This window comes from Martes martes, assembly GCF_963455335.1.
Source record: "Martes martes genome assembly, chromosome: 1".
In the NCBI taxonomy this organism is placed as follows: domain Eukaryota; kingdom Metazoa; phylum Chordata; class Mammalia; order Carnivora; family Mustelidae; genus Martes; species Martes martes.
The window spans coordinates 196,508,302-196,534,826 of NC_137888.1; the positions used below are offsets into that span (position 1 = coordinate 196,508,302).

A 26,525-nucleotide genomic window follows, 5' to 3' on the forward strand; every position below is an offset into this window, starting at 1 on the left:
CGAGGGGCTAAGCAGCCCCGTTGCAGCACCCGGACCTGCCCCCAGCCATGCGGCCACCACTCCCAACTGTGCACACAAAGACACCCAGCCTTACAGAGCTGTGCATACGCACATGGCCGCACACACAGAAGTACGCACAACCTCACACATAGCTGTGCACACAGACACAGCAGTAACACATAAATTTACATGCAGACACACAACTGTATTCATGGACACACAGTCCCGTACACAGAGCCATACATATGGACATGTCTACACACAGATAGCTAAACTCACACACACAGCTGAACTGACCTACAGCTTTACATGTGGACACACAGAAAAGCACACGGCCTTACACATGAACACAGAGCGGTACAGCTGTACACAGACACATAGCTACACACAGATAGCTGCGTATGGACAAAGCCCCCCAGAGCGACACTCCTGGCCAGCCAGTCTCGCAGCCCTGGTAGCAGGGGTCCATACAGTTAGCAGCATTCCGGGCACATCACCACGCAGCCGTCTGCACGAACACAGCCATACCCAGCCCCAACCACATCCTAATGCCTGCTGGGGCACAGCTTGCCAGGGCCACCGCAAGCAGACGCAGCCATGGTTACACACACAGAACCAAAGGCCCGTGTGCACATATGTGCATGTATACACACAGGTACACAGACATGGGCAGGGACAGTGGGGATAGCCTCACCTGCTGAGTAGACACCAGCATGAGTGCAGGCACACTCGAGCTACAGACACTAAGGCATCCCTTGGAAGCAAAGGCAGGCTCTGTGAGCTCCCCACTCCCAAGCCCTGAAGGGCACCCCATGCTTGGTTCTCACTCCCCCTGACCTGCTCTGCCTGTTTCCCAGCAGCCTTGGGGAGCCTCTGGGGCTGCTGCAATGAAGGAACAGCTGTTACCCAGGGCCACAAAGCCGGGAGTTGGGGGCCTTCAATACCCCTTTCCTCCTCTCAGCCCAGAGTCCCTTGCCACACTTCCTCCTCTCCTCGGGCTGGGGTGTTCCTGCCCACTCCCAGTCTATCTGCACAGGGCTCCTCGAGGTGAACACACACACACACACACACACACACACACACACACACAAATGCACAGCCCAGGTCCAGGGGAAACGAGAAAACCATCTGCTTTATTCTGAGTCCTGGAAGCTCCAAAGTGAATCTGAAAAAACATGTCAGTGGGGCAGGAGCCCCGGGGTCTGGGTGCAGAACACAGTCCTTGGCTCCTTTAGCCCTGGGAGCCGAGAGGGCGGTAAGAAGGCTTAGCGAGAGCCTGGGGCAGTGGAAATCAGGTCCCCCTTGGACCCCTGGCCCCAACCTGGGCCTGAGAGGTGAAGGAGGAAGAGGGCTGGAGAGTCTGCTCAGTTCCTTAGCAAATGCACCCCAGGAGGATGTAGGCCTAGGGTTACTCCTCACCCTTCTCGGGAGTACTAGGTTCCCGTGGCCACTTGGAAGTCCCCAGGGGCTCAACCTCAGGGCTCAGCCTTGGCTCCCCCAGGGGACCCTCGCCTTCCAGGTCCAGCTCCTCAAAGGATGAGCCACTGGCGCCTGACTCGCTATAGCTGTGCTCACTGCGGGTGTCACCGTCGTCCCAGCCACGGCTGCTCACCCCAGGGGACAGTGTGGCAGCTGAAGTCTCCCGGCTGCCAGGACCCACCTCCAGGCTCACAGAACTCGTGTCACTCGTCGTATCAGCTCCTGGGCCAGGAAGAGGGAGCACATGTTAGCTAGGACCCCCATCCCCTCCTCCAGGGAGGGGACAGACAACCTCCACTTGCTCGGGAACCAGCATGCACAGTGTGCTCATGAGTAATAAAGTGGGCCCTACCTCAAGAGGCTCATTCCAGCTGCCCTCTGCCCTCTGCCCTGGCCAGAGCTGCACTGACAGGGCAAAGGGAGGGATGGAGGGAGAGAGGACAGCCTGCTGTGCACTCCTCTCCCTCCCCTTGAATTAGCCTCACAACTCCCTGCGCTCCCACAAAGCCTGCTGCCCCCCCACCCCCCAAGAGTCCATTAAGGACCACTCAGCCCTGAGGTGGAGAGCTAAGGGTAGAACAAAGAGATTCAAATAATGTCCCCTCCTCCACATCCCATTTCAGGCTTGGAGAAAGGTTTGTCCAAGGCCAGCGTGCCCATAAGGCATGAGGATGGGAGAATGGACCAGAAGGCCTACTCTCTCGTCCCCTCCCCCATGCAGGGCTCCCCAAGGAACAGCCACATCCAGGAAGGCAGCTGGCCTCAGCCTCTGGCCCCACTGAGCCCTAGTTTGAGGAGGCAGCTAGGGTAGAGAGAAGTAGGATAGAGAAGTCCAGAGAAACCAGTTGCAAGGAAGGAGGATACTAGGATAAAGCATTTTAAGGGCTTTCTTCCCCTATGGCTGGGCCACCTGAGAGGAGCCCTTAATTATCCCCAATCATTACTGGTGGTTCCTGAGCCACAAAGCAGCAGAAGGGGACCATGAGAGCACTGTGCTGGCAGCTGGAGAGCCCTGAGACAGGGCTGAGGGTCCAGATCCCTCCCAGTATGTTCCTCCCACCCCTAACATGTCCTCCAGGCAAGTAGACACTTCATTTGCCCTGTTCAGGAGCAACCCCTCAACTCACCTCCCCAGATCAGAGGTACTAACAACAGTTGGGGAGGGGTTAGGGAGAGGAAGGGACAAAGAGCTCAGGCCCACTGTGTAGGAATCCAGATTGAGAGATGGCTGATATGCCCCCCTTCTGTGTGAGAGGGAGAGGGGCAGCTGTCAAACATCACAGAGGTTAGGGGTGGGCCAATTTCCCCAGATCCTGTCTCCATGGTGATGCAACCCTGAGCCAGGAGCAGCTGGGAACTGCTTGGCTTTTGGACTTGGCCTGGAACTTCCACTGTGCCTCAGATGGGGACTAAAATAAGGGTGGGGGGATTTGGGGGCCTGCTCCTTCAGTTCTCTTGGCCCTAAGAAGATATCCCTTGGGCCTAATGGCAGAGGTGAGGTAGGCTCTGGAAGTGCTAGCCTACTGGCCCAGGACCCTCTTCTTACTGGGGCCCCAGTCATGGTTCCCAGAATAGAGGCAGCCAAGAGTGAGTTTGGGCTATATCCTGAGTTATGGGTGGTTCCTTCTGACTTTAGGGCATGACTCCAGCCCCTTATTCACTCCTTCAATGGGGATAATCAGTGCTCCAGAGGCTGCAGGCCTGAAAGAAGCAAATGAAATGGGGCTCCCAGGCCCCATTAAACTGTCATGTTCCACCAGCCCACCTACCCAATGGCTCTCTTGGGACCTGGGTATGGGAACGTGCCTGCTTGCCAGGAGGCTGACTCCTCCCTGTCCCAGCTCCTGGGCTAGGAACGGTCAGAGGATGGAGCCCAGGGATGGCCCTTTAGGTTGGAGCCCAGGATGCTCAGATGAGGCCAGCCCCTGGGGGGACATGTGGACACTTCTGGCAAATGAGTCCAAGGCAAGGAAGTGGCATCCCTCCAGCCCCATCATGGTCTGCACCAGAAGAACTTCCAGAGACTTGGGCCCCTGTCCCAGGACAGAAAAGGCCAGGCAAGGAAGGGCAGAACCTAAGTCTCTAGGGCTACCGGGGCAGAGAATGAAGCTGCCACCTTCACCCCAGTTCCTCCCTCCTCCACTGCCCACAGCCAGTGCAAGGAGATCAAATATTCATTGCCTCTCTGGAGCTAAATAATACATCAATGTAATAACAGGCATAAGGCAGCTAATCACCCCCTTTCACCTCCTAGCCCAAGCGGGGGCCCCAGTGGGGAGGCAGTCAGGGGCAGGCCAAGCCCTGGGCAGCCAGGCACCCAGCACACATTGCTGTGCAAATGGCATGCACCTGGCAGGCACATACTCAGAGTCCTCCCTGGGTGTCAGGGCAGATCCTGTCAGAGGTGGGCAGACTCCACGACCCCCCTGCCCAGCAGGGAGTGGGTGGGCAGGCTAGTGGGGAAGACAGGCCAAGGCACTGGGGGCGTGGGAGCCACACTGCAGCCAGCTGTAGCGGGTGCCAAGCAGTTCTTCAATACCCCTGGCAGGCAGTGTTTGGAAGAAAGCTGGGTGGGTGGGCTGAGGATGGGAGTGTAGACAGCAGAGGGAGGTCGAAAGAAGGTCAAGACACTCCCCCTTCCTGCCCTAGAGACTGCCTGGGCCTGCTGACCTTGTGCCATGTCTTGTGCTCACAGTAGGCGCACTGAAGAATGTCTGCTGGGCATTACCAGGCGGGTGGGAACAGTGCCCCACGGAGGTAATTAAACAGCAGATGAAGTTAACTGTGTTGGACACAGCCTCTAGGGAGTGGTGACTGCCTCTCAGTACCCTTAACCCCCCCTACCCCGCCACAACATATGCCTTTCTAGGATGACCTTGGTTATTGAAGATTGGCTGGACAGAGGAAGTCTCCCAAAGAAGGAGGGATAGCCGCTCTCCTCCCAGCTATCCACTGGGGGGAGTGTACCACTCCCACAGGTCATGGACCTCCATCACCACACAAGGCTCCAGCAGCACAGACTAGGGCTGGGCCCCTTGGGATGTTACCAGCAGGCCCTCTTGCTCCTGGGGACAGCCTGGCAGGGAGGTGGGTTGAAAGCCAGCAAATTACCAGCTGGCCTGGACCTGGAGGACGAAGGCTAGCTCTGGTGGAAGGGGCAAGGGGCTGATCTCCTGGCTCCCCTCAGCATGCTCTCTGGTTGTTCTTCAGCAGGGAGAAAGCAGCTGCCTCTGGTTAAGGCTCAGTACTGGGAACACCCTGTTCTCTCCTCTCTACCTTCCAGATCCAGGGCCAATCTTATTTTCTGATGAGCCCCACCCAAGTGATGCCTTTCCTGAACAGCCCCATCCCCCGGGGTCCCATGAGCATCTGTTTCCAAAGCTACTTCTCGTTGCATCTGCAGGGTCTTTGTATCTGTATTGCCAGGGCTAACATGTGTGAACCCAATCTGCATGGATCCATGTATCTAGAAATAGGCAATTCTCATGTGGGTTGTGGGCTGGGCAGGTCTCCTTCCTCCACCTCTGCCAAGCTTAGTCTGGACACCCACAGTGGATAGGCTCCACGCAGGGCCCCACCCTCCATACCTGTGCCATCCATCTGGGTGTCACTGGCCTCCGCAGGCCCCCGGCTTTTCCGCTCTGTCTCCTTCACCTCAGGCACATAGAAGTCTCCCTGCCGTGCCAGTGGGCACATGAAATAGATCTGGTCTTGCTGGTAGATCTCCAGCCGAGGGTGGGCACACAGCTTCCGCTCCTTGTCAGAAAGTGGCAGAAGGTGAAATGAACCCTACAGGGCTTCTGACCCACCCACCCCTAAAAGGCCCTAGGAACTATCTATTGTTCACTCCCTCCCAGAGGGCTGGCTCCGCCTCTTGCCTCGATCTCCCCCAAGTACCAAACCCCTGCTGAGGGAGGCACACACAGAGAACCCTTAGGGCAGGCCCCAAACTCCAGGAGGCAATGATCTAAGGACCCAGGAGTCCTTGGGACAACACCCTGGGACAGGTGCTACTAGAATCCAGGGGGGCCTGGCACTGCCCCCGGCACCACTAAACCAACCTATCCCTACCTCTGACCAAAAGGCTATTCCAGAAAGCACTAGTCCCAAGTAGCCATGATGCTTAGCATCCGACTACCCCAGGGACAGGGACCCCAGGGACTATGGCCCCAGGCACCCAAGCCCAGCCAAGCCAAGTTCTGACCTGCTAGACTTCCCATCTCAGGATCCCCTGGCTGTGACCTCCTCCCTACCCTGGACAATGTTGACTGACCCCGAGATCTCAGGAAAGGCCAGGGCCCCTGACCCTCAGGCCTCTGGCCCCTGCCCTCACAGACATATTACTGATGGACCATGGACAGGGGCTCCAGGCCAGCGAAACCCCTCTTTCACTCCCATTCTCTCCTAGTTCAGGTCTAAGCCAACCTCCAAGACTATCACATGAGCTTGGTTCCCTCCCCTCTGGCACCTGCCCAGAGTTTCGGCCAAGGAGGAAGAGGCAGATCCTAGGCTAGAGGGGTAGGCAAGACAAGTAGAACTAGCATGGGACATTATCCTGACTCCCCAGCTGGCTGAAGTACCAGTTTATAGGGACCCGAGTCCTGAGACAGACACTTCCCTCTGCCTGGCCACAGAGCCTGAAGTGCCCCTCTGCCAGTGTGTATGGAATGGCGCACAGACACATGCCAGAGCTGCACCAAGGCAGGCAGGAACAATCAGGACAGGGGTCAAGAGCACGCTGCTCCCTGGCCTGCCCCCCTTTCCTGCAATGGAGTGCAATTACCCACTAGGATGACTGTGAGGCCCCTGCCCTGACGCTGCTCAGCCGCCAACCTTCACAACACGACTATTTATAGCACCCGCCCGGCGCTCACCACGAGCTCTGAAATGAGCCTTCCACTTAGCAGTAATGAAAGACTTAGCACCTGGTAGGGAGAAGCCACCTAGGACTCCACTTGTCCACCTGCCTGGCCAACATTAGAGCTGAGGAACCCCTTCCAATTAAAGCAGAGAAGAGGGGTACAAAATGAACCCCCCTGGAAAAGACAAGAAGAAAGGTGAGCCTGGAGGTTTATGAGTCAGGGTGTTCAGCAGCCCCTGGGGGACAGGGTATGTCTAGGAGCCCACAGGGGAGATGGGTGGCCTGCCCAAAGTCTGGCTGCAGCTCAGCTAGCCTGACCGCATGGGTAACCCAAGCAAAGCCCTGCACCCGAAGTCTCAATGTGCTCACAGAGAGGGACACCCCAACCCTGACATCCCAGGATCAGTGAAGGAAAGTCATTATTTTTAATACTTTTTTAAAAAAGATTTTATTTACTTATTTGACAGAGATCACAAGTAGTCAAAGAGGTGGTGGCGGGGTGGGGGAGGGAAGCAGGCTCCCCGCTGAGCAGAGAGCCTGATGCAGGGCTCGATCCCAGGACCCTGAGATCATGACCTGAGCCAAAGGCAGAGGCCCAACCCATTGAGCCACCCAGGTGCCCCTATTTTTAATACTTTGAGTCCAGTTTTGGGTTGTTTTTTTTTTTGCCAACCTGGGTGTTCTTCATGCCACCTCACAAATCCACATGCCCAGCTCCTCCCATCTCTGCACACACTGACAGCTGTCTCTGCTTCTCCAGCTGCCCACACACTCACCCGGCCCTGGTCCTCGGGAGGCTGAACAAGAACACAATGTCAGGAAGCAGGAGCTACCAGGCTCTGGAGCTTCCCTACTGCCAGCACCTGGGAATGAGCGTCTGCCAAACCTGAGCTCCACTCAGTGAACTGAGCCATGTCACCAAGCCCAGGGTCAGGGGGTTCCCAGGAGAAGGTACAGGCCCTTTCCCAGTAGCTAGAGGGAAGAAAAATACTCCCAAACCTAATCAGGGCATGGCTTTCACCAACACGCCCATGCCCTCTCTGGGCATTTAACAGTCCAGAGGAAATTTGCTAAGTGGTCATCAACCTGGTAGCCTGTCTCTCAAGGGCCATAGACATTTGGCTTTGGGGATGCTCTCAGGAAGCAGAACCTGCGACCACCAAGAAATTCCAGGGATAGTGGAACCCTACCCCAACCCTTATCAACACTCAAGCCACCTCCCTAAAGCTTCCCTTCTGGAAGTAACAGGGATAATAGGAGGGAGTAGTCCTCTTTTCCCTCTCTCCTCTAGGCTGGGCATCAGGGTGGGCAGGACCAGGCAGCCACCCTTACCACCTGCTCTGCCAGCCCCCTCATTGGCAGGCGGGAGGCAGCTCTGTCGCTGCTCTGCACAGCTGCCCCCTCCGGAGAGCCCGGCTCTGAAGTTGCCTGGCTGTGGACAGCCCCGTTGCCATGGAAACTGCATCCTCCATCCTTGCCGTCGCCTTCATCTCAAAGCCATTGGGGAGAACAGAGGAACAGGGGAGACAGAGAAGAGAGAGAAAACTGGCCTGGCTACACAGCCCTTCCTTCCCTGCCTAGCTCTCCCTCCTTGCAGCATCCCACACAGGGAGTGCCAGCTGCCCAAGCCTGCCCCCAGGCCCCTGCAGGAGCAGCCTCCCACCCAAGCCCAGCCTCATCCTACCCCTACCACCTGGGGGCCCAGGCCCTCCCCAGTGGAGGGAGGCATGGAGCTAATTAAAAATCTCATTGACAGCTTAGCCTCAAATCATTTTAACACATGCCGGGTCCTGCCAAAATTCAGACTCAGGGGCAAAGGAAAGGAGCAGGAAGAAGGCAGAGGTGCAAACCTCCAACTTAGGCCCATAGGCAAGAAAGGGGTTTATAGCTGTCTGTGTGGCCTCTCCTCAAGACCGCCCCCCGCATCCCTGTTCTGCCTCCAGAGTAATAATGAGCCCAACTGGGACTGGGGCAGGGGAGGAGGGACAGGACTAGCCATAAGCCCTGTCCCTAAGTGATAGGGCATGGACAAGACCTTTCCCTCCCAGCCAGGTATAGACTCTAAGGGAAGAGAGGGTAACCATGGGCCAGCTCTCAGGTCCTCGGTACACAGCAGGAGCTGTGGCCTGTGCCTCATGTCGATGAGCTGATAAATATTGGAAAATCATTGGAGGAAGGCAAGACCAGCTGTTTCTCCCTCAGCTAGCCCCAGGGAGCCCTTGGAGAACAGACTGCCAAGGGCCAAGGACACCAAGTCAATGCCACGCTGGGCTGGTACTGCTGGGGAAAGGGGTGTGGATGGGCCTGGCATCCTTCCAGCCCCAGGGATACCCCCTCCCACAGCCCAGACAGCCAGACGCTCCAGGAAGCATCACCAGGACAGGGGAACCTGCTCTGGCCACTGAAGCTACTGGCCATCTAATGAAGCCACAACCCAGAGCAACTCACTCTCGCACAGAATCAAGGGGACCACAAGGTCTCTCTCCAAGGAAGAAGAGATGCAGACATCCACAATGCTCCCCACCTAACAGGAAGAAGTCACCATGCTATGGTGCCAGCAGCAACTGCTAGAAGCGGGATTCAGGAGCTCTAATCCCTCAGACACATCTCCAAGTCTTGCTCTCCACAGTAGAAACAAGATGGGGACTTGGAACACCACCCACAATGCAGGGATTTCCAGGGGACCTCAGTCTGCAGCACCTCCCCCAATACCTCTGCTGCGCTGACAGGGGCTTACCCCTCCACGGCCAGGGGTGCCGGCAGACAAGGGAATGAGCGGCACACACAGGCCGCCGTGGTGCTGCTGCCTCAGCTATCTGGGGAACATACCACACATTCTGTTCACACCTCAGGCTGGACTCATTCCTGGGTGGGGGGCACAGATTTGGCCCACACAGCTCAGAGCTCCTGCAGAGGCTCAGATGGCTAAGGTTTCCCCACAGCACCCACAGTGCTGCCCCAGGGAGTTCGTACTGCAAAAGGGAAGGGAGGAAGGGGGAGAGAGAAGACCTGAACTACTCCCTTTTGGGCACCAAGCAACCCACGCCCTGGCTTTGGTGAAGGGTGGGGGAGGGGGTGTGGGGCAGAAAAGGTCAGGTCCAGGTGGAGACCATTCCCAGGCTGCCCAGAGGCTGGGTCTGCTCGGAGCCAGGTGGCCTCCAATCCCCAAAAGGATGAGGCAATGGGAGCAGGCCAAGGACTGGGTCACACATCCCCCAATTCCACTTGAGCCCCAGAAAAAGAGGAGTTCTTCTCTGTCATCTCTACGTAATCATGGCCCCTTAACCTCCTGCTTCCCTGCTCACCCTGGGCTGCCCGGTCCTAGCCATCCCTCCACTGCAGGCTGGACAGCTGGGCTGCCACACAGCCCGCAAACAGCTGTTGCATCCCACCCGAGGTGGTGGCGTGTCCTCACTGGGTGAAGCGAGGCGTGCTCATTTTTAATTACACAGACACCAACGTGCACCCGCCCGCACACAGCGCTCCCTGCAAGTGGGGGCTCAGACCCTGGAGGCCCCTCAGGCAACTGGTCTGCATCGCACGTGCAAAGTGATGGGGGAGGCACAGCAGGCGCCGCTGCAGCTAGGATGTGGCACACTGTTATTATTCTGCCCAGGAACTTCCGTCAACTTCCCTCTCCCTGGCTGCCTCTCATCCCCACTGGGCCTCCAGACAGCCTCTGGCCCAGAACCTAGACCTGTTTGCGGGGTGGGAGGTGACAGCAGGAGACGGCTCTGGGGGCCTTGCCGTGCCAGCAGGGAGAGCAGCAGGGAGAGCCTGCAGAAGGGCTGGTGAGCACCCTCCCCCTGGTAGGAGGGCCAGGAGCTACGAAAATGATGGGCAAAGGAGACAAGGAGAGAGATGGGGCTGCCGCAGAAGGAAGTGAGGGAGCAGAAGTGGCAGAGAGAGCTCGGGCAGGAGTCCAGAGCCTCGCCGCTGACAAATAGGTACCTTCTCCTTAGGTTTCAACATCCCCAACTGTAAAATAAAGAGATTGGAACAGATGATCCCAAAAGAAGTGAGAAACTGGAAAAGGTGAATAAAAACACCATCACTGAAAGATAATTATATACTTGAAAAACCCAAAAGGAATCAATTGGAGAAATTACCACAAGTGTTAAGATCACAAAATTAACAAACAAGCACAGCCCAGTTTTCTGTGCACCAGTAAACCAGTTAGAAAATGTAAGGGAAGCAACAGATGAGGGCCCTCTTGGGGTCAGGTCTATGTGGAGGGCCCCACCTCCATGGCAGGGGAGGGGATGGCAGAGGAGCCAGGCCTGGGCGGGAGGCTGGGGAAGACAGCAAAAAGGGGAAGGCGTGAGGGAGAACGGGCTGGGGAAGCAGGGCGCTGTGCCTGTTGGCACCACTGCCTCAAGACTTTTCATTTTCACCTCAGAGCTGACAGCTTGCCATGCAATTTACACCTCTGCTCGTATTTCTGTGCACCCAGGCCCTGGCTTCCTGGGCAGCTCAAGAGGGGGCCTCAGCAGCCATCAGACCAGGGTGGGCTGGGGCACTGAGGAGCAGGGCAGGGGTGATTCCCTCTAAGCAGGAACAGGGGACCCAGGCCCGTAAGCACATAAGTATCTATCTGGCCCAGAAGCCCCCGACCTCGCAGCCAAGCCCAGTCTTTCCCTTCCCTAGGGCCCAACCCTAGCTCAGTCCCACTCTGGACTTCTTTGGAACCTTGTGAAGCAGGACCAGGGGACAGGGAGCCTGAGGGTGAGTACCCTCTGGGAGACTTGGGGGCTCAGGCCTGGGATCCCCCACTCTCCCTTCCAGATCTGGGAGGGGAGCCACAGACTCCCAGACGCTGCTGCTACCATTGCCGGCTCCACAGCCCACCCCTCTCCAAGACCCAGCCATTCTCTGCAGCATCTGTGCAGTCAAGGACCTTGAGCCCCGTCCCGTTCACAGGCCGCCGAGAATGCTACTGATTGATTATCCAACAGCAGGAACGCTGCTCAGTGCAGATGGAACCATGAAACCTAGCACCTGGGAGCCAGAGGCATCAGGAAGTGCCAGAGGGGAAGGACAGGTGGGCAAGGAAGGATGAAGAGGAGAGGGTGAAGGAGAGGAGGTAGATAAGGAGAAGGCGGCCCTGAATTTCTCATCTCCAACTGGTACCTCTGATTTCTGCCCTCCGCTTAGCACCCCCACACCCCACCCCGGGGAAAGCCCAACTCCTGGAGCCTTAGGTGTCCTGTCGGTATAACCAGATGGCTAACCTCTCCTGATCTGACGGCTCTGCTAAAGTGCAGAGTTTCTCTGCTCTGGAGGGAAAGCCCCCTCCTCAAAATCTCTCCCCCTTCCCTCGTTTCTGGAATCCTAAGCTTTCCAGAGAAAAGCAACAAAATCCTTCCTCGGAATTCCCATCTGCCTGGGGAAGAAGGCTCCCTCGGGATCCGTGACGGCCCCATCCCACAGTACCATCCAGGCAAGCCTCAGCCCCCAGGGTCCTGCAGGGCTGCCAAGCTACCACATCTGAGCTGGTATTTCAAGAGTGGTGGCTCCCACGCCCGCCCCAGCAAAGGCTGGCTTTGTGTTTTTAGTCCTGAGGTAGGGGAGTGGGGAGAGGTGAAGCCAGAGAGACTGAGGAACAGGTTGCAGGGCCTAGGCTGGCAGTGGGAGAGACCTGGCCTCCTGTAGGTACCCCTGCCCCCCACCTCAGCATCCAGGGGCAGCTCCCTAAGGGGAGTAAGGGAAGCCAAGCCCTGATAAGGTGGGGGGCTTCTCTTGGCTTGAGAGCATCTGGGAGTAGAGAGTCATTCTGAGCCTCAGCTCCATGGCCTCCAGCTCTCCTTCCCCATCTCCCTATGCTAAAGTCCTATTCCAAAGCCCAGCCTGGAAGCAGTCAGTCAATTGCTCAGACACCATCAGTGGATCCCGAGGGCATGCAAGATCCAGCTCCACCTCCTGAATCTGAACCCTCGTTCCTCCCCTGCACTCCAGCCACATGTACCTAAAAACCACACCCAAATCAGTGACTCTGCCTGACCTGCCTTTTCACCTGGAGAATGCTACCCTTCCTTCAAGGCTGAGCCCAAATACCACCATCTTCCAAAGGTGGCTTTGCTTTCCCTGGTGAATCCATTCCCTCCACCCCCACTCTCCCTGGGCATGGCTAACCTCTGTGGCAGGGGGAAATGGGCGAGGAAAGAATTCTGGGGGCCCATCACTCAGCCCCAGGGCCTAGCGCTGTTGAGAGTACGCTCCTCACTAAGCTGGGACAGGCCAATTAGCAGGGGGCAGCACTGGCAAGTGAGCTGGCCCTGAAGCCCCAGTAAGGCACCTGTAGCAGCTGCTTCCTGTGCCCAGAGCAACCTCCAAGGTCTCCCTTAAGGGGCGCCTGTTGGGCGAACGGATAGCCAGGCCCTTCCTGCCTTTCGCTTCTGGCTCCCTAAACTGACTCTGAGAATAGCAGCTTCAGCCCTGACTACACCCACCAGGCCTACAGACAGAAGGTCACTTAGATGTTGGTCCACTGTACTACCATTCCAGGCCCAACCTGGGGACCATCCCAAGTGTATCCCAAGTTCATGACAGGTCCTGGACCTCTTGGGCCCAGCCCCACTCATGGATGGGGCAAAGTGTCAAAAAGCAAGTAGTGGCCTCAGCCCAGGCCACCCAGTCTGGACTCGGCCACTGCTTCATCCATTGACCTTGGGTAACCTCCCCTCCCCAAACTTCCATCTCCCCATTTGTTACAATGATCGGAACATAGGCTTTGATTATGACTCTCTGATTGCCTTCTAGCTGCTTCCCCCATTCCCTGAACAATGCTGCATAAAAGAGGGCTCAGTAACTGTTGGGTCAGCAACTGAGCTGACGTCCAGGGGGGTGCTTCCTTATGAAAAATAAAGTTCTGAACTCTCCCGCATTTGCTCAGCAAGGGTAATGGGCATGGAGAGAGAGATGACCCCAGGTTTCACAGCCCACTGGGATGTCCTCACCTGGATTCCCACTGCGAGGGTCATGTTGCTCCCCACTGGTGTTCTAGCCCCAGAGTGGGCTCAAATCTGCCCCCCACTGACTCCCTCAAAGTTACCCAGGCAGGTTAAGGGGAAGAACATACAGAAGATTCTGAGCCACTGGACAGGAACCCAGGCTCTGAGTATGCTCCTGGGAGGAAGCAACAGACTCCCTCCCAAAGTTACCCAGGCAGGTTAAGGGGAAGCACATACAGAAGATTCTGAGCCACTGGACAGGAACCCAGGCTCTGAGCATGCTGCTGGGAGGAAGCAACAGACTCACCCAGCTCAAGAGGCTGACTCACTCCCGCAGGTGCTTTGCTGAGGCCCCTACTCCTTAGTTCCCAGCTGGCTGCCCTGTGCCAACACCATCCGGTCACCCACCACTCGGGAGTTCAGTCACCACCAGCCCAGGGAGAACTGCAGGGCTCCCCTCAGGTCCAACTCCCAGTCAGTCATGCTCCCTAGAAACAACGGCTTCTCCTGGGAGCCCTGGCCCTGCCTGCAGACGGGATGAGCCCTGCTGCTTCCCGGCTCCACTCACACTGCAGCTGCCACACTGTCCTTAAGACCCGCAACAGACGTGCAGCAGGCCAGGCGCGGAGGGGCGTCTGTCCAGCTGCGTACCTCTCTGAGGACAGAGGTTTCAAACCACTTAAATCCCAGATGTCCTCCTCCAAAAAGCTCACGACCTTGTGAGCCAGAGCTACTCCAGCTGAAGCAAGCATGGGTACAAGTACAAGCCCTAACACCTGGCGGCCAAGCCACGGGGACCCCTTAGCACAGCCCCAGGCTCCTGCCCCAGAGAGGTCTGAGAACTCTGAGCTAGGATTCTTGCCCATTTTAAACCCCCTAGTGAGACAACCTCACCATCCCAGCTGTCCCAGAACTTTACCACCAAGACTACCCCAAACCAACCAGCTCACTATATCCACCCGGACCCTACTTCCCCCAGCTTCTCTACCATTCTGTGCAGGAAGAGCCTATGTCTGACCCCACCTGCCTGCACTTCCCAGCTAACCAGCTTCCACATGGGCAATGCCCTGTGTCTCCCTAAACTCAGGAGAAGATATCCAACCACTACAAGGACCCTCCCTTGAGAACTCCTGGAAAGCACAGACCCTGGGGCAGGGGATTTATGAAGATTAGGGATCCTGTTGAGTGGAAGTCGGGTACGGGGTCTTGGCTGGGCAGTCTAACACTCTCAATGACCTCCCACCAACTGCTATAGAGAGCTGTGGGGCAGGAACTGAGCTCGGGGGCCTCTCACGCACAAGGGATCCCCGGACCTCTCTCTCCTGGTCTGCTCCAGGTGCCCCAAGTCTTCCCTGGACACTCATTAAGACTGGTTCTATCCTACAGTGAATTCTGGGGCCTTTGCCTATTGCTCTGGGCTGACACCTGCCTGGGTCCTGTTTCCTACAATTTCAAGGAAGCTCAGTTCCCTCCTGCAGCTGCCAGCAGACCCCACTTCCTGGGGCTCAGGGGGTGATCTCCTGCTCAAGGACGCCACCTCTTTGGACTCTGGTGGAGCAGCCTGACAAAGTTGGGGCATCTCCCACATAAAATGATAGTCACATGGTACCCAGGCATCCCCTCACACAGACACTGTCCCAGATGGTTTTGCCTGGAGCCACCCAGTGGTTTATGTGAAGAAAGGCAGAGTTTTAGCCCTTCCAGCTCAGCTGGCCAGGCTGCCAAGCTGGGGAGGGCTGGACAGAGAGTCAGAGCTGCAACACACATTACAAAGCTGGGATCTATACATCATTCTAGAATCCCCACAGAAACTTGACAAATGTTCCTCTTTGGGTTCCTTACAGTGACCCCCAGGACCTTTCTGTCTCATGAGGTCAATCCTTCCCCAGTCTCAGGCATGTCTGCAACTGCCAAGACAGCAGCTGCTCTCCACCTCCCCCACCCAAAGCTCTGAGACCTTTCACCCCTGCCCCCTGCGGCAGCCTGCCAAGCCCTCTCCTATCCTTCTGGTAGCGGGGCTACTGGCCTCCCCTACCCCTCACGCCTCCTGAGACAGAAAGCAGATGGCTGCCGTCATTCCATTTGAAACACCTCCACAGCAGACCCAGCCTCAGATCCAGAGAGAAGACAGAGAGGTGGAGGAAAAAGAAGGGTACGCACACGCACGCATGCGCGCACACTTAAAGGCAGCCAGCTGTCAGAGCTGGGAGAGTCAGAAGAGCCTACGGTCTCATTAGCAGCGTCCTTCCTCTGGTCCCAGGGCAGTGGGGAAGAGGGCAGGTGTGGGAGAGAGCTTTATGTTCTCTTTTCTCTGTTTCCCAGGCTGAGAGAGGCACAGGGCCACCCCACAGGGCCACCCCCCGTCCACTGCAGGCTCAGCCCCTTCATTTCACGTGGTAAGCTCCCCAGAACATAAGATCAAGCTAAACACAGGGTCAGAGATGACCTCTGCCTCCAGAAGCCATCAGAGCACCTTGGGCCATGCCTCTGCTGTGGGCAGCCTGGCATCTCTCTCACTCTCCCAGCTGGTGGCCAAGCCCACAGCAGTGTGCCTGATGGACATCTCTGGAGAAGCCCCTTGCTCTCTTGTACCATGGCTTCCTCATCAAAGGCAGGAAAGAGAATGGTAGCCCCCTGCTCCAGTCCCCACCCCAGGAGAATCAAGCCCAGAGCACAGCTGACAGGCTCCCACGGGAGGAGGAGGAAGGAGGAAGGGCTTTCATCAAAGAGGTGACGTCAAAACCAGGCAACTTGTGAAGCTGTCAGGGGCCGGGAAATTTGGACAAAGGTGTCTAAAAATAAACCCCTGAAGCCAGGAAAAGGCTTTGGTGGCTGAGTTGCTCACCACCACAACACATGCCACATGTCCTGTTCTGAGGTCTGGAACCCAGCAAGTCTCTTCCCAGGGGGGTTCCTCCAACCCTGAGGTTGAAGACGGCAGTAACAGGACTGGAGACACTGCCCAGTAGCCTTTCTTGGGTGAAATGGTTGAGGCCCCCTTAGGACGCACGCTGAATGGGCCTCTGGCGCCAATGTCTGCCTTCCTGCCCTTACCACCAGCCAGCGACCCCACCTCCTGCGTCACCCAGCCCTCAGCCTCCAGCCCAACTCACCCCCAGGCAAGCACCTCCTTCCCAGCACCCTTCTGGCTGCCACCGTCCAGCTCACAAAGGAACTCCACCTCTATTCTCCCCGTGCCTCTGCCCTACCACAGCGACAGCTGTCCTGTTTCTTCTCTTCCTGTCCTTGACCACCAAGGCCACAGCTGGTGACCCATTTATTCATTCCCCAGCCCTGACACCAGATTTTTCGCCTCCTTAACCAAGACTTGTCTGAGCTCCCATTCCATCACCAAGGACCCTCCCTCAGGCTGCTCTGGAGAGCCCTCAGTTTCCTTTGAATCCACCAAATTGAAATTCCACCTTTCTTCTCCTGTTTTTTTCTCAGGCAGCTCCACACTACACAGTCTCCAGAGCTGGTTGCCCTCCCAGCCCCTCCACAGTCCGATCCAATCCAATCCATGCATCAGTCCACCAGTTCTACCTTCAAAATAGACGGTAAATTTCCACTTCTTTGGCATCTCTACAGCCACGGCCCCAGTTCAAGCCACCACCATTCATGTGGAAATCCTGACAGCCCCATAAGCACCTCCACTGGCCCCATGGATCCGGGATCCAGGCCCACCCTGGGCAGGATGAGAGCACCTGTCTTGTACATGTGTGGCTAAGAGGCTCAGATCACGTGTTACTTTCCAGGCTGGAACGCTGCAGTGACTTCCCACCATCTTGCTCCCACTCTGCTCTGCCTGGAATCTTCTTACCCCCTTCTCCAAGGGCTCTTTCAGGGTTCCACCTGAGAGGTTACATCCTCTGAGAGGCTGTCCCTGACCACTGTATCCAAGTTGGTGCCCTGCCCTTCCTTACCATTCTTTTCTAGCATGTATCTCATTTTTGTCTGACATTTTAAAAAAAGATTTTATTTTTATATATTTTTATTTTATTTTTATTTTCTTATTTTTACATATTTTTAAAAGATTTTATTTTTAAGTTAACTCTACACCCAGTGTAGGGCTTGGACTCACATCAGATCAACAGTTGTATGTTCCACCGACTGAGCCAGCCAGGTGCCTCTTATCTGACATTTATTACCTGTCTCTAACCATTTGCTATAAATGTGTATTTCATACACCAACATTTCACACTGTGTCCAGCACAGAACGTGGCACATAGACGTTCAATAAACTCAAGTTGAATGGATGAATAAACAATTGCTTTCAAGCCCAAATGGGTCATTCCCAAGTACCCAAGTTTACAAAATGTTCTGGAGAAGGAGGGATGTGCAACAGGGAAATTTTTTTAAAAATCTCTGTGGATGGGGCGCCTGGGTGGCTCAGTGGGTTGAAGCCTCTGCCTTCGGCTTGGGTCATGGTCCTGGGGTCCTGGGATCGAGCCCCGCATCGGGCTCTTTGCTCGGTGGGGAGCCTGCTTCCTCCTCTCTCTCTGCCTGCCTCTCTGCCTACTTGTGATCTGTCTGTCAAATAAATAAAAATAAAATCTTTAAAAAAAAAATCTCTGTGGACACAGAGACCCCTGACCAGATCAGGAACCAAAGGGTATAGGGGCTGCTGCTGCCCCAGCCCTGTGCTCAGGGAGCAGGTGCACAAGCCCATCCAGCAGCCAGGCCCAGGGCAACACATGAAGACCTGGGGCCTGCCACCCACAGGAAGCCTCAGGGCTCTTGCTCTGTGGGCCTCAAGCAGGAAAGGGTCAGGGTGGACCTGTCCATCCATCTGAGCCTGGAGCGGGGCCTGAGACCTAATGTCTCTGGTCCAAGCCAGAGCCGAACTGACCAGGCTATGTTTGTGAACAAGCTCCCTATGCTCCTAGTAGATGCTCTGGCACCCACAAGTCTCTGGAATTTGGGATAGATGCCAGCAGCAACTGCCCGTCTTCCTAGCTCCATAGGTGCCTGCTCCATGGGGGTCCCAGGGTGCTGCCTTCCCGAAGGCAGCTTTTCCTCCCAGACTGGGCAGTCCTCTCCATCTCCCAGCTGAAGGACTGGCTATCCCCCAACACACACATACACTGGGCCTGTCTCTCACCTTGATGTAGGCATCCAGGGCAGGATGGACACGGCGGGTAGCCAGCCAGATGGACAGGCTGGAGGTGTAGGGGAAGGTGGCTGTCACCACATGGCTGGGTGCCGGGAAGGAGAACACATTGAAGCCAAACTTCTGGTAGAGCTGGATGAGCTCAGGGGAGGGAGACTCCTCACCCTCACTCAGAATGCTGCCCACTGCACAGCGGCACTTCTCAGGGGGTATCTGGAGAGGAAGAACAGGGGTGTCAGTGTTGGTCAAAGGAAGGAGGCTCTCAGAACTCTTGCTACCTGGGTTTTGGGCCAGCTCAGGTCCGGCAGAACCATGAGCTCCAACATGCCACAGCACCAGATACCATGATGGAGAAGAATATTTTCCTTCTAGAGCTTATCCGTGGCCCTAGCCTCTGGCATCCTGCTGCAGGATTCATCCAGCCCTTCATTTATGCCTCTACCAAATATGCCAGGCCCTGTGCTATGGAGGGTCACTTGTCCGGAAGCGGGACCACACTAAACTCTGGGTTGCTGACGAAACTGAGATCCTCTTCCCCAGTCCCTCAGGTTGGGCCAGCCATCATCACCAGAGCCCCCAGACCTCCTCTCCAACCCATGCCCCATCCCAAGCCCTGCCACACTTGCCAAGTCCCTTCCTGGCTCAGCCAGAGAGACTGTTGGTTCCCCTTCAAGTCTCCCTGGGCTCCCAGTACCTGTATGTCACTGCACTCTGCTCCCCTCCCTAGTTGCCCTCCCTCTCCTGGGTCCCATAAACCCAAAGCGGGTGGGGCTCCATGTGAGTCTCTAACACTTCCTAGACCTCGCCCCAGGCCCGCAAGGCCCAGCACTCACCTCTCCTCTGGCATCAAGGGGTCCCACTTTGTCTCATCTCCTGCCACCTGAGTCTACACCAGGCCCTGATACCCCCAGGGGTATCTAATCCTGAATCGAAGACACTCATCAGAGACCGTGTGCTGTCAATCCTGGATTTCCCCCAACTTGAAGGTCCCTTTCTCCCACTATCTGGGGCCCACTGATGCTTAAATTCAAACTCCCTCTACCTCCAGTTGCTTCTCTTGGCCTACATTCCCAGCACCATGAAGTCATTTTTACGTGTTCTTGCTTCTGCCCTCTCGCCCAGCCCTGTCAACAATACCCTAGGGGTTTCTCAGCCCAGCCTAGTTCTGTCCTTGGAGTCTCACTTTGCCTGGGATTCAAGCACCAACCCGAGGTTCTCACCTCCATGCGGTCCCTGGGGGTCACTGCCAGGTCTCTGCAGCTAGGGCCCCCTTGCCGCCCCCTTGAATCCTATGTCATTAAGTCTAGCCCAGGACTTTACTGGCAGGCAATATGGTGCAGTGGTCAGGACCACAACTTCTGGAGACACACAGGACTGAAAGTGAATAGTGAATCATGTAACTCTGGGTAAGTCCTCTGGTTTCTTGGAGCTCAAGTTCCTTGCAGAATTGACAAATTGAATGAGATACTTCATCTGAGGGCCTGGCCTGGTGCGGTGCTCGGCAAGTACTGGAAGTGCTGTCGGTTATTAGCAGCTATGACACAGGCCAAATAAGTGACCCCTGGCCTGCAGCCATGCCCTGGACCATTCACCCAAACCTCCCAACACGTAGTTCCTCCCTGCCCATTCTCCAGGTTCAAGCGCTCTCCTGGGGAATCTTTCAGGGTAGCTGGGTGCCCCCCGGCCAAACACACATGTTTCGCTGTTAACTCTTGCTCCATCAACTCTACCTGGTAGCAGTCACATCCCTGGCCTGACACTCCTCCCACCCTACCCTGGCAGAGGTGCTGGAGCCAAATGCAGTACCATCTCTTGTCTATAGATGGTGCAACCGCTCCATTCACACCCAAGGCTTGAGGCAGGAGGCGCCTGGCAAGTGTCTGCGGCAATGCCAGTCACCGTGATCCTGACCCCAGCGACTTATTGCTTACAAAAGAAACATTCAATATAACTTAGATGGATGGAAGGCCACTTGATTCTGGCCCTCCTGGGATTGAGTCCCTGGGTCTTTTCGGGGATCACTTCAGCAGCCTTTATGGACCTCCCAGGCTCAACATCCTCCTTGATCCCCAAGAAGCACAACACTTGTGACCACCCTGCTTATAACTTTTCAATGGCTCCCAATTCTGCTCTAGGATGAAACTTTCAAGCCCAGCATTCAACATTGTTTTAAGTGGTCCATACAATAGTGCCTGGATTTGTCCACACACTCGCCTAGCCCTCTTTTTGGCATCCCCAGGCCCCAGTAGGGGCCAGAACCCAGGTGGGCAAGTGTCCACTGAGCATCTGAGTGGCAGAGGGAGGGACAAATGCAGGCTCTGGCCCAGCCCGCCTTGCCGGCCTCCTCTCCTACCACAACCCCGCACACACCCACACGGAACTATTTGCAGCTCCCCAAACATGCCACGTCTTCCCATGCTTCCTGCCTTTGCACAAGCTACTTCCTCTGCCTGGAATGATCTTCTTCACCCTACTCGAGAGTCCCTTCTGCCTGGGAAACTCCTGCCCATCCTTCAAGATTCAGCTCAACCCTCCTCCTCAAATCCTCCCTGCCAAGCAGCCCTTCCTCTCAGATCCCAAATGCCCACCCAAAGGAGCATGTCTTGTGCTACACAGTAACTGATGGTTCCTCTGTCTCTCCCCACCACTTCAGGCTTCTAGGCAGAAAGGTCCAGACTCCTGTGCACACAGTAAGTTTCTTGGGGTATCTCAGTAACACCACACGCACACCTGCACACGCACACACAGGCCCTGCACATGAGCTAAGCTCTTCTTCCTCTACCTTGAAAGAGGAACTCCCAACACAGGAAAAGGAAGCTAATAAGGGACAGGACTCCTGAGATCCTGGAGGTGTGTCAGCCTCAGGTGCTCCCTTTCTGCATGAGCAACCCTCAATTCCACAAGTGAGATACCTCCTGCCCCATTCTGCCCTGGCCAGTGGCTAAGGGGCAGCCTAGGAAGTTATTCAGGAAGCCCACCACCTGCAAAGCAGCCCTGTACCAGCTGGAGCTGCTGGAGTTCCGCACCTGAACAAGGCACTGGCAAGGAGATGGAACAGGCCCTAAGACCAGCGGGGGAGGGGCAAGGCTGGTCAGGAGCAGGGGAAGGCTTCCCTGGGCTCCCTGGAGAGCCCATGCCCACCTCCAGGAGAAATGGCCCACTGAGGTCAGGGGCCTAGAAGATAAAGGGAGTGTCCTGATAGCTAGAAACTCCACCCACCTTGGTTGATTGCAATGCCTCTATTTGGGCCTGATCCTAGGAAGTCAGCCTGGGCCTCCCAGTTCCATCTGCTTGTTTACTTTCCTCCCTATATCAGTCATTTCTTTAGGTACCTGTGCCCAGAACAAGAGCTGTGAGGCCTCTTCAGTCCTGGCATGTGAGAAGAGGGCAGTCTACTTGGAACCTAAAGCTTCTGGGTACAAGCTGGCCCCAATGCTCCTTCCAGAGAGGTCTCATGGTGCCAGGCTGACGCTGTTGGTGAGGCCATAGTGAAAAGAGAGTCCCTGCCTGGCTGAGACTTCAGTGCGTCTAGAAACTGGACAAGACTAGTATCTTCCAGGATCCAGGAAGGAAAAATGGTGTCAGTCAGTCCAGACCAAACCCAGATGTTGGGTTCAGTAGAAATGGCCAGCCCTAGGGGCGTCTGGGTGGCTCAGTCAGCTAAGTATCTGCCTTCAGCTCCAGTCATGATCCTGGGGTCCTGGGATCGAGCCCCACTAGACTGGGCTTCCTCCTGTGCTCTCCCTCTCCCTGCTGCTCCCCTTGCTTGTGTGTCCCCCCCAACCCTGCGTCAAATAAATAAATAAAATCTTAAAAAAAGAAATGGCCAGCCCTCGATTCATAACCTACAACATCTGATGAAGTCCAGCTGCGATGCCTGCAGATCCAGGCCCGGCGAGCTGCTTCAACTCCTCCCTGGCCAGCATACCCAGCCCAGAGCTACCCAAGGTAAGGGGACAAGTAGGGACAGTGACCTTCACTGGCCTTCACTGAGGGGGAGCAGAGCAGCCACAGGTGTTCATTACTGGAGGGTGAACAGTGGGTTCATTTAACCTTCGGGGTGCTGCAGGTCAATACACCAAGCCCCACAGGTCCAAGTTCCCCAAGCAGGTGGTCTCCAAAGGCAAAAGCTGGTCCACACTAGTCAGGACATGGGTGACATGGACAGCAGGGTCAGAGAACAGGACCCGTATTTCAGGCTGCGGGGGAGGGGAGTAATCAGGATGCCAACCTCCAAAGGGGGGCCTGGGGGCTTTCTGGGAACTCTCACTTAGAAGTCTTTCAAGGCTTCTTTCTTTTCACCCCCAGGCATAATCCTAACAACAGCTGGCACCTGACAGTGTGCTCACTGACTGCCCCAGTTGCTACCTTCCACATGTCAGTTCATTCAATCCAAACAGCACTGTGCAATAGCTACCATTACACACACTGTTTCTGAGACCCAGACAGCAAAGCTATTCAGAAAGGACCACACGGCAAGGCAGTGTTGAAGTCTGGATTCGAACACAGGCAGACTGGCTCCAGAGCTGCACCACAGGACCCAAAGCCACGTGGGAGCCCGAGAAGCAGGCCCTGACTAGACAAAGCCTGCATAATGGTGTGTCCCTATGCTGCGCTCCTCTGATGGCCCAGGCGTCCTGCAAGAGGCTAGGCCAGAGGCAGGCAAGCAGGGTTCCCAAAAGTACAAAGTCCTAGAGGCATGAGGCCCAGGGGAGGGGATGCCAAGAGTGCTGAGCATCTACTGGGCACCAGGTTTTGGGTCTTATCCTTATTATTTAGTCCCCAGAAAAACAAAACCCCTGAGGTAGGGATTCTCAGAAAGACCAAGTGACTCCCTCAGAATCACACTCTAACAAGCAGCAGAGCCTTGATTCAAACCCAGAAAGAGTCCAAAGCCCTCTCCTCCCAAACCCCAGCCCTCCTCCCTACCAAAGGCCGCTCTGCTGGGAAGAAAGGGCTGTGCCTTTCCAGGGCTCCCCCACACAGTTAACCTGCTACAGAGCAAAAGCCCAGACTCCATCTGGATAAAAATCATCACAGGTAATTGGGGTAGGGAATGGTCTGGGCCCCTGGAAACATCAGATAGCCTTCATTCCCACTGCCCTTATTGAGGGGTCAACGCTGGGCAATCCCAATCCCTCATTCCTTCCCAGGCCCCATATGGTCTCAGTGCCTCTAGGGATCGCAGGGGAGACTCCATACACACACACACACACACACACACACACACACACTCTCTCTCTCTCTCTCTAAAGGGGAAAGGAAGTGTGGCACAGGCCTAAATCAACACTCTTATCAGCCTAAGCCCATGCAGATGTGGTGGTCCCAGGCTGACTCTCAGTGGACTAGAAGAAAAAAGGAGCTTCAATACAGTCTAGTTTACTAAAGGCAGAACCCAAGAACCACCAGCTCCCTCATCTGCCCCATACCTGGGGCAAGCACTCCTTCCTAGGCCTCAGCCAGGTAAACTGAACTTGCTGCCATGCCCCACTTGCCTCAACCAGACTCCCCACAAGGGCAGCAGACAGGTTGCTTAACGCCCAAACAGCAGTGGAGGCGGGAGCAGCAGGGGTGGAGAAGAAGGTGGAGGGCCAAGATGGCACACAGGACAGCTCCATGGGCACAGTGGGCAGCTGACCCAGAAAGGGCTATCACAGGCCAGAGATGGCCAGGATCAAGTGAGCCACTCGGGTCCTCCCAGCTTCCCTCCCCTCCAACACCCCAGGCTCCCAGAGGGACGGGGCCACAGACCCCACACCCCACATCAGTAGCAGGGCTGAGGGCAGAGCAATTTTGACTCTTTTCCAGTTTTACGACAACAGAACTGGATGTGTGTGTATGTGTGTGCGCACACGTGTGCATTCACATGTACACTGGGGTGCTGGCTTCGGCAGCACATATACACATATACACTGGGAGGGATTGCGGCGCAGGCAGAGATCGGTGACTGACTCGAACTCACCCCTTCCCTTGGTACTTAGAGGAAATGGCTGCACTCCAAGAATGCTGGGCCCAAGAGGAGAACACCTATAAGCCACTACCAGGGTCGGTCCACTTCCTGTCACATGTTCCCTCATTCCTCCTCCTCCCTCTCCAAAGGCCCTCAGGGATGGAGAATGGAATCCTTTCTCTTGCCCAACAAGAACTAGTTCCAGAAACTTCTTCCATATGGAACTCCAGGATTAGAGTTGACTTACACATATATGCTGACGCTCCAGGACACAGAGCTGATGAGGTATGTATGCTAGAACAGCACCTGATGTGAAAGAGCCCACAGCGATTGCCAGGGCCTTGCCTTGGTGGTGCCCACCCTTTCCTGTGTCACTCCTGGGTCCACAGCCAGACCATGTGAGGCCAGGCCTTTCTCAGAAACCAGCCTCTCCCTGTCCAGATGAGGTCGGGCGCTGAGGCCTGGACAGCGAGTGGCTAGAGAGCTGTCAGTCCACACTTCATGGGGGAGGGCAGCATTAATAGCCGGTGGCCACATCTCACCTGGTCACTCCCTGCTCCACTCACAGAGCCTGAAATAGCCTCACTGCTCCCTACACTCACACAGAAGCAGGTTCTGGCTCCCACTGTGCTCACTGGGGAGGGAGAAGGTATAGGGATGGGCCACACAACAGCTCAGCCTGTATCCTGTCTGTGAACCAAAATATGCAGGGCCCCATGCCGGACACTGCTTAGGGAAGCAGCCTAGGGAGAAGGCTTGGGTTCTTACGCTTCCCCAGGACCCGACGGGGTCTCTCAGCCAGACTCCCCTGATACCCCTACACTGAGAGCCCTGAGGGCTGGGCCCTTTGGTCTTCACAGTGCCCCAGTGCCCAGCAGTGTGGCACAGATTAGGTGCTCAAACATTTGTTAAATAAAAGCAAAAAGTGTGAGTGAATTATGTGAGATCAATACCTCAGCTCTTGCTGTCTGATCCTCAGTGTCCTCTTCTATCACATCAGCAGTGTGGACCCTGGGGCCCCAGGTCCTTATAGACCAGAGAGTCTGGGATAGCCATGAGCACCTGAAGTCTGGGGTCCATGGTTCCCTGAACCCTCTGTGAGGATCCCTGCTAGGCAGAGAATATACTGCCCACCTCCCACAGCAGGTGGAGACTAAGCATCCTGAGCTGTCCCAGGTGTCAGGGTATGACCTAGCTCTGAATGGGGACATAGCTATCTTCTGGAGTGACCCAGGACTGAGAGGGATAGGACCAGAGGGACCACTCTGAGCTGTACACTCATCCTCTGAGCCAGCCAGACGTCCACAGCCAGGCCAAGGGTCTAGCCCTGGGTCATAACTGCTCAGCCTAACGCCTCAGTGCACCTAATTAGCATGAACGTCTTGTCCACCCTTTTTTGTTTTTGTTGTTAAGCAGCTACTGGAGGCCAGGTGGTAGGATGAATGCCTCACCTATATCACCTAATTTAATTCTTGTCAGACAACATATGAAGCAGATATCTTAACAGAGCTCTATAGATGAAGAAATAGAGGCTCAGAGAGATGATGTGATATGCTCAAAATCACAAAGCATGACAGTGATGAAACAGAATCAGAACCCAGGACTGCCAACCTTGAGGCTGTATTCTCAGGCTGTGCGTCCCCCACACCCAGACTGACACCCAAGTCAGGCTGCACCCAACCAACTGCCCCCCGCCCCCACCCTGCCAAATACGGCTATATGGCGCGCTGCCTGTAGGCAGTGGCTGGCCAGGAGGCCATGGGAAGAGCACACCATGTCAAGATTCTTCTATCTCACTGTTCCTGGGTCAGCCTCCAGTGCTGATCCCAAGGTACACTGCTACCTTGGCCCTTTCCTACCTTGGAATTAGCATTTCCAACCCAAGAGCCAATGTGTTGCTTTAGGAATAGGACACACTGTTGAGGAATGAGGCAACTGCAAGGACTATTCTCCTTCCCACTGAGGCCTTGCAGAGGGCTCGAACTGGGCCAGGTGTGGGAGGAGGGGCAGGGACTTCAGAATAGAGCTCTGCAGGAGTCAGAGTCTAACATCTGGTCGAGGAGCTTCCCAAAACCCCACTCCTGGCCCGTGTCACCTAGGCTCCAGTGCTCTTGACTCCCACTTAGCGCCGTCTCCCAACCATGTGACCTCAGTGACCTCAAATCCTCACTGTCT

The 26,525-nt window shown here is 55.8% G+C and overlaps 1 protein-coding gene across 6 annotated transcripts in view; it reads right to left on the bottom strand.

The window, feature by feature from the left end:
* Positions 1 to 1,105: 1,105 nt before the first annotated feature.
* TEX264 (testis expressed 264, ER-phagy receptor) overlaps positions 1,106 to 26,525 on the bottom strand; it is a 30,800-nt gene continuing 5,380 nt past the window's right edge. For all 6 annotated transcript variants that reach the window (XM_080813651.1, XM_080813650.1, XM_080813654.1 and 3 more), the window contains exons 4-6: positions 18,392 to 18,613; positions 5,067 to 5,235; positions 1,106 to 1,701 (exon numbers count right to left, since the gene is read on the bottom strand). In XM_080813651.1, coding sequence (XP_080669777.1) covers positions 1,409 to 1,701; positions 5,067 to 5,235; positions 18,392 to 18,613 — 684 coding nt within the window. In that variant the 3' untranslated portion in view covers positions 1,106 to 1,408. The remainder of the gene's footprint in view (positions 1,702 to 5,066; positions 5,236 to 18,391; positions 18,614 to 26,525) is intronic.